General features: G+C 53.0%; 1 protein-coding gene across 1 annotated transcript in view; it reads right to left on the reverse strand.

Annotated features, from left to right (window-relative positions):
* psme4b (proteasome activator subunit 4b) overlaps positions 1 to 7,500 on the reverse strand; it is a gene marked incomplete at both ends in the record, with an annotated part of 28,936 nt that overhangs the window by 9,367 nt on the left and 12,069 nt on the right. Inside the window, 6 exons of the mRNA XM_080542241.1 lie at positions 4,925 to 5,006; positions 5,151 to 5,280; positions 5,688 to 5,741; positions 6,335 to 6,471; positions 6,604 to 6,813; positions 7,088 to 7,219. Coding sequence (XP_080398367.1) covers positions 4,925 to 5,006; positions 5,151 to 5,280; positions 5,688 to 5,741; positions 6,335 to 6,471; positions 6,604 to 6,813; positions 7,088 to 7,219 — 745 coding nt within the window. The remainder of the gene's footprint in view (positions 1 to 4,924; positions 5,007 to 5,150; positions 5,281 to 5,687; positions 5,742 to 6,334; positions 6,472 to 6,603; positions 6,814 to 7,087; positions 7,220 to 7,500) is intronic.

Raw genomic sequence — 7,500 nt, forward strand, 5'->3', positions numbered from 1 at the left:
CCTCCGACTCCCGTCTCTCGGCACTACACTGGTGACCCCGACGTCAGTCCCGTTGAAGTATCCGAGACTGAACCGAACATGGCAAATAACGCTGTTATTCTCAAATTGCCGGAGTTTTGGGAGACATCCGCGGCAGCATGGTTCGCACAGACGGAGGCGCAGTTCGCCCTCCGTGGGATTACAGAGGACGCCGCACGCTACTACCATGTCGTCTCGGCGCTGGGGAGCTCCACTGCAGCCAGAACGGTGGGCTTCATTACAGCTCCCCTGCCCTGAATAAATATACAGCGTTTAAGGCTCTCCTCCTCAAGACCTTCGAACTATCACGGTCAGAACGAGCCCGACGTCTGTTCGCAATTCAGGGGCTGGGAGACAGCAAGCCTTCCCAGCACATGGACATGATGCTGAACCTACTAGGTACGGAAGAACCAAATTTTCTATTTATTGAACTGTTTCTTCGGCACATGCCTGCACATGTACAGACAGCGCTCGCTAATACGACTATTACTGAACCCCGTGAGTTAGCAGAAGAGGCTGACCGCTTCTTCCTAGCTACCCAGCGTTTTACCCCTGAAGTGCTAGCCCCGACACACAATTACACTCCCCCTGGCAGAGACAGGCTAGCTAACAAGGGCCCACCTACCACGATAGCCGTACTAGCCCAGGCATGTGCTATTTTCACTCACGCTTTGGCGCGAAAGCGAAGAGGTGCCGCTCCCCTTGCAACTACAGCTCGACGGGAAACGGCAAAGCCTGCGCTCTGTAGTGGCTATGAGTGTGGGCACAGCAAACCAGCTACTATTCATCAGAGACACTCTCTCCGGGTGCAAATTCCTCTGTGACACCGGTGCTCAGAGGAGCGTCCTGCCTGCGACAGTGGATGACACCGCCAGGGGAGGTCATGGCCCACATTTAAAGTCCGCTAAAGACACCCCCATCCGCACCTATGGCACGAAGGCTGTAGACCTATGTTTCGGGGGTCAGCGGTTTACATGGGACTTCGTCACGGCCGACATCTCTTTCCCCCTCCTCGGTGCAGATTTCCTATGTGCTCACGGACTGCTCGTGGACGTCAAGAACAACCGCCTGGTGGACGCACTGACATTCTCCTCACTTGCATGTGTCCGCGGTGAGGCGACATACGGCGGGCTCTCCAGCTCACTCTCAGAGGGTGACAACTATCAGCACCTGCTCAGCGAGTTCCCCAGCTTGACACAGCCCACATTTTCCGCCACCACTACCAAGCATGGGGTGGAGCACCACATAGAGACCAAGGGCGCCCCCATCTACGCTAGGGCCCGGCGGCTCAACCCCGACAGGCTAGCAGTCGCTAAGTCTGAGTTCGCCAACATGGAGCGCCTTGGTATCATCCGCCGCTCAGACAGCCCATGGGCCTCACCGCTACACATCGTGCCGAAACCAGACGGCGGATGGCGACCGTGTGGCGACTACCGCCGCCTCAACGACGCTACGACACCCGACCGCTACCCAGTCCCCCACATTCAGGACTTTTCTGCGCATCTGGCGGGTAAGCTGGTTTTCTCAAAGGTGGACCTAGTGCGTGGCTACCACCAAGTCCCCGTGCACCCTTCAGACATTCCCAAAACGGCGGTGATCACGCCGTTCGGGCTATTTGAATTCCTACGCATGCCGTTTGGACTTAAGAATGCAGCCCAGTCCTTTCAGCGGCTAATGAACAGCGGCTAATAAACTAGCAGTGATGTGTGTGGAGGACTCCCTGACGGCTTGGATCCACAACTACCTCACAGACAGACGTCAGTATGTGAGACTGCAGGGCTGTCAGTCTGAGGTGGTGGTGTGCAACACCGGTGCCCCCCAGGGAACTGTTCTGTCACCCTTTCTCTTCACCCTCTATACCTCCGACTTCCAGTTTAGCTCCGACCAGTGCCACCTGCAGAAGTTTTCTGATGACTCCTCTATCGTCGGTTACATCACAGACGACAGGGATGAGGAGTACAGGGCCCTGGTGGAGAGCTTTGTGCAGTGGTGCGACACCAACTACCTTTTGCTTAACACCAGCAAAACAAAGGAGTTGGTGGTGGATTTTAGGAGGAAGAGAAGGACCCCAGCCCCCATCACCATCAAGGGGGTGGAAGTCGAGAGGGTGGACTCCTACAGGTACCTGGGAGTACAAATTAATAACAAACTGGACTGGACTGACAACACCGAGGCTCTTCTCAGGAAAGGGCAGAGCAGACTGTTTTTCCTGAGAAGGCTGAGGTCTTTCGGTGTCTGCAACAAGCTGCTGCGAATGTTTTATCAGTCGGTGGTTGCCAGCGTTCTGTTCTTCGCCGTGGCCTGCTGGGGTGGAAACATCTGTGCCAGGGATGCTGCGAAGCTAAACAAACTGGTGAAGAAGGCCAGCTCTGTGGTGGGGACCGGGCTGGACAGCCTAGAGGTGGTGGCAGAACAGAGGATGGGGAAAAAACTGGCGGCCATGCTGGCCAATCCCTCCCACCCGATGTACTGCGAGCTGGCGGGGATGAGGAGCAAGTTCAGCCACAGATTTGTTCTCCCCCGTCAAAATACAAAAAGATTTGGACAGTCCTTTGTTCCAGCTGCACTCCGACTCTACAACCAGGCCCTGCAGGGTGGGGGAGACCTGGAGCTGGAACTTTGGAACTTGGAACTTTTTACTTATTGAGCCTGCACTGTTTTATGTATTTTATTGAATGTTTTCTGTCTGCCCTAACTAAGCTGTTTGACAACAAAATTTCCCCATTGGGGACAATAAAGGTTTTCAATTCAATCAATCAATTAGTAGGGTAGTGGTGGTCTAGTGGATAGTGAGTTGGACTTGGGATCGGAAGGTTGTGAGTTCAAATCCCGAGTTCAAATCCCGAGTTCAAATCCCGCCTGAAGCCACACCACTACTAGTGTGCCCTTGGGTAAGGCACTTAGCCCTCAGTTACTCCAGGGGGAATGTCCCTGTAATTCGTAATTGTAAGTCGCTTTGGATAAAAGCGTCTGCTAAATGGCAAAATTATATTACTAATTAAAATTATATAATGGATTCGACGCTCAGAGACATGCCATTCCTATTCGTCTATTTGGACGACATCCTCGTTGCCAGCTCCTCGGAGGAAGAGCACCTGGCACATCTCCGAGATCTCTTCACGAGGCTCAGCCAACATGGCCTGATCATTAACCCGGCGAAGTGTCTGTTCGGGTTACCCTCCATCCAATTCCTTGGGCATCTCATCAACAAAGATGGGGCCGCCCCCCTCCCATCGAAGGTGGAGGCCGTTTCCGCCTTCCCCCGCCCATACACAGCTCGAGCACTCCGAGAGTTTCTTGGAATGGTGACTTTTTATCACCGGTTCATCCACCGTGCAGCCCACACCATGCACCCGCTGTACGAGGCTATGAAGGACAAATCCCCCAACCAGGCCATCGACTGGACGGCCGGGAGGGAAGCCGCCTTCATGGCCACCAAGACCGCCCTAAGCCAGGCCGCCATGTTGGCCCACCCGTCACCCAAGGCCCCTATTGCCATCACCACCGATGCGTCGGACTACGCCGTCGGCGCGGTGCACGAACAATGGGTCGCAGGCGCCTGGCAGCCGCTCGCCTTTTTCAGCCGTCAGTTGATGCCCAGAGAGCGCAAATACAGCGCGTTCGACAGGGAGCTCCTTGGCCTCTTTTTGGCAGTCCGCCACTTCCGGTTCCTGCTGGAAGGCCGTGAGTTCACGGCGTTCGTGGATCACAAACCCCTCACGTTCTCCATGTCCAAGATGGCCGAGCCTTGGTCTGCCCGCCAGCAACGCCAGCTCTCGTACATATCTGAGTACACCACAGACATCCAACACATCGCTGGCAAGTCCAACGTGGTCGCAGACTGTCTCTCCAGAGCGGTCGTCGGGGCCGCTCAACTGGGTCTCGACTACCTCCGCATGAGTGCGGACCAGGCCTCCGATCACGGGGTCCAGACCCTCAAGAACGCGGACACAGGACTACGCTTGGAGGATGTCGCAGTCGTTGACTCAGGCGCAAAACTGCTGTGCGACTTCTCTACGGGCCAGCCGCGGCCGCTAGTCCCTGTGAACTGGCGCCGGCCCGTTTTTGAGGCTGTACACAACCTCTCCCACCCCGGCAGGAAACCATCCGTAAAATTAGTTTCTGAGAAGTTCGTATGGCAGGGACTCAAGAAGGAGGTAAGAGGCTGGGTCGACACGTGCGTGGCCTGTCAACGCGCCAAAGTACACCGCCATACCAGAGCCCCTTTTTGAGCCCTTCACTGTTCCTGAGAGGAGGTTCGACCACGTCAACGTCGACCTTGTGGGACCACTGCCCGCCTCTCACGGCTTCACCTACCTTTTCACCATGGTGGACAGGACGACCCGCTGGCCCGAAGCCGTTCCCCTCTCCTCGACGGCGTCTTCCGACGTGGCCCGTGCGTTCATCGGCCCCGGCTGGCCCTGCCCCTGCCCCGGATGCCCCTGCGTCCCGCACCCGCCGGGGTCGGATCGTCGTCCCTCCCCGACACAGGGATTTTGACTATGGGTGAATTCTGGGGGGGCTTGTGTGGTGGGTTAACATAATTCACCCACGGAACTATGGGTTGGGAGTATTGTTCCGCACGGAGGGTTAAGTGCGTGGTACTCAAGTTGTTACATCAGTTATATAGTTACTGCTTGAAGCATGTGGTCGAGACTTGTTCATGTCTGTTAATAAACGTTTAGCTGTGACATTCGATACGCCGCCTCCGACTCCCGTCTCTCGGCACTACAACTTATTACTTTACTTACTTACTTACACACACAAACACACACACACACACATGCACGCACACGCACACGCACAATAAGATTGGTTTGAGGGTCATTAAACACACTACTACATAATTGATTTGGGGTATAAAAGACTGTGTATGTGTGTGTGTGTGTGTGTGTGTTGTACTGACTGATATCCGAGGGCTTCACAGCTACTTTCTTGCGTGGTCTCTTGAGCTGCTTCAGGATGCCAGCCACTGCAGATATCGCCACCTAGAGGTCCGGAGGGGAAACACGCACAGACACATACACCTCACCGTCTGGTCTAACCTCCACTATTGATGGCACACACAAATGATGGAAAGTGACAAAAGTGGAAAGTGTGTACAACACACACACACACACACACACACACACCTTGCGTATGCAGATGGAGTCGTGTGTGAGGCTCTGTGTGAAGTAGAGGACGGCGTCGGAGGGGAGGGGGTGCTCCTCCCTCAGCTGGAGAGACAACAGGCCCGCAGCCAGGAGCTCAAACTTCCAGGGCCTGAAACAACACACACACACACACACACACAGAGACAGAGACAGACACAGAGACAGAGACAGACACAGACACACACAGACACACACACACAGACACACACAGACACACACACAGACACACACACACACACACACACACAGAGACAGACAGACACACACACACACACACACAGAGACAGACACAGACACAGAGACAGACACAGAGACAGACACAGAGACAGACACAGACACAGAGACAGACACAGACACAGAGACAGACACAGAGACAGACACAGAGACAGACACAGACACACACACAGACACTCACACAGACACAGACACAGACACAGACACACGCACACACACAGTGTTAGTTCTATTGATTGACATCCATCAAACCCAATGGTACATAAATGATTTGACACTCACAGGTCTCTGTCTTCAAGGCAATCCAGGAGGTCGTTGACCAACTTCTCATACTTTCTGCAAGAACAGAGGAAGACTTAACTCTGTGTGTGTGTGTGTTTGTGTGTGTGTGTTTGTGTGCATGTGTGTGTGTGTGTTTGTGTGTGTGTGTGTATGTGTTTGTGTGCATGTGCGTGTGCGTGTCTGTGATTGAGTGAGTGCCCGCTGGGCCACACCGACTTGAAAAGAACACCGGAATGCCATTAATATTCAAACGGAACGTTCCTTTGGCTCGCGTGCCTCGGCTTTGCTTTCCATTTTTCCGTTTCGAAATTGTTTGGAAAAAAATCCAACAATCCGACAGACTTAAATCTGTTCGAACTGGGAACTGCCAACCTGAAAATAGCGCTGGCGTATCACAATGGACCGTTAGCATCTGTTGCTAATTGTTTGTTGGGACAAGGTCAAAACGCCGAGCGCTCCGAAATCAGTCAGGTCGGACGGACATTGCAACATTATACAGCGCTAATGACATCCAGAAGGGAGAAGATATAAACCTGGTGTTTTCACTGCGACGCTTTCCAAATGGGTGTGATCACGGGCATAAGGGTCAATTAGCGTGTGTCACTCGAGTGTGTTTAACTGGAGTGATTAAACATCTGTGGGCTGACCTCACTGCGACCAGGTTTCTGATTCGCTGACGCTGAAGCCCCTCCTTCAGCTCCTGCTGGGTGGGCGTGGCCAGGCAGGGGTCAGGGCTGTGGGACTCGGAGATCTGATTGGCTACGTCTACACAGCCCTCGGAAACCTGACAGGGAAGGAAGGGTAGTGACAAACGTATTACAGTTCAACAGGGGGCACACATAATGGCTGTAGTGTGTGTGTGTGTGTGTGTGTGTGTGTGTGTGTGTGTGTGCGTGTGTGTGTGACAGTTACTCACAATGAAGTAGATGCCGATGGTTTCGTGCAGGCGGTGGATCTTGTCTGTGATTTCATCGAGCAGTCGACCAATGGAAGGCTTCCCCAGGGTCATAGAGGGGGAGAGGCCGCAGCGGACCAGAGCGGGCCACACCTCACACACACACTCCCAGTCTCGCACACTCGCCAGACACACACCCCCATACACACCCAGCAGGCAATACAGAGCACCCTGAAAATAAATGCCACATATACTAAACATTAAAACACACACTCAGCCACACACGCACACACGCACACGCGCACACGTACACACACACACACACACACACACACACACACACACACACACACTTCTCCTATGAAGTTCATTCAAGTTTTAACTCATCAAGCTCATTTTCAGGAACGGCCCTCAGATGTTTAACAGTGTATGTGTGTGTGTGTGTGTGTGTGTGTGTGTGTGTGTGTGTGTGTGTGTGTGTGTGTGGGTGTGTGTGTGTGAGTACCTTAAACTGCTGCTGCGTCCCGGTGGTGCGTTGTGGAGAGAGGAGCTGCAGCACGCGGGGAGCCATGTCTTTGTAGGAGAAGCTGAACGTTCCTAACGCTGAAAACAGCACCACCTGGGCCTTGCTGCGCACCTACGGTACACACACCAACACACACACACACACACACACACACACACACACACACACACACACACACACACACACACACACACACTGTTACAATAATACTACTACTACTAATAATAATAATTATTATAATAATTATAATAATAATAAACTTTATTTATATGGCAATTTTCTTTTTTTAAATAGTGTTATAAGTGCTTTACAAATGTGCAGACAAAACTGATTTGCAAATGAAAACCCCCCAAAAATAAAGAAAAGGAATCCAAAATGAAGGTAGAAAACTA

This window comes from Nansenia antarctica (genome assembly GCF_963989245.1).
Source record: "Nansenia antarctica genome assembly, chromosome: 11".
Lineage (NCBI taxonomy): Eukaryota > Metazoa > Chordata > Actinopteri > Argentiniformes > Microstomatidae > Nansenia > Nansenia antarctica.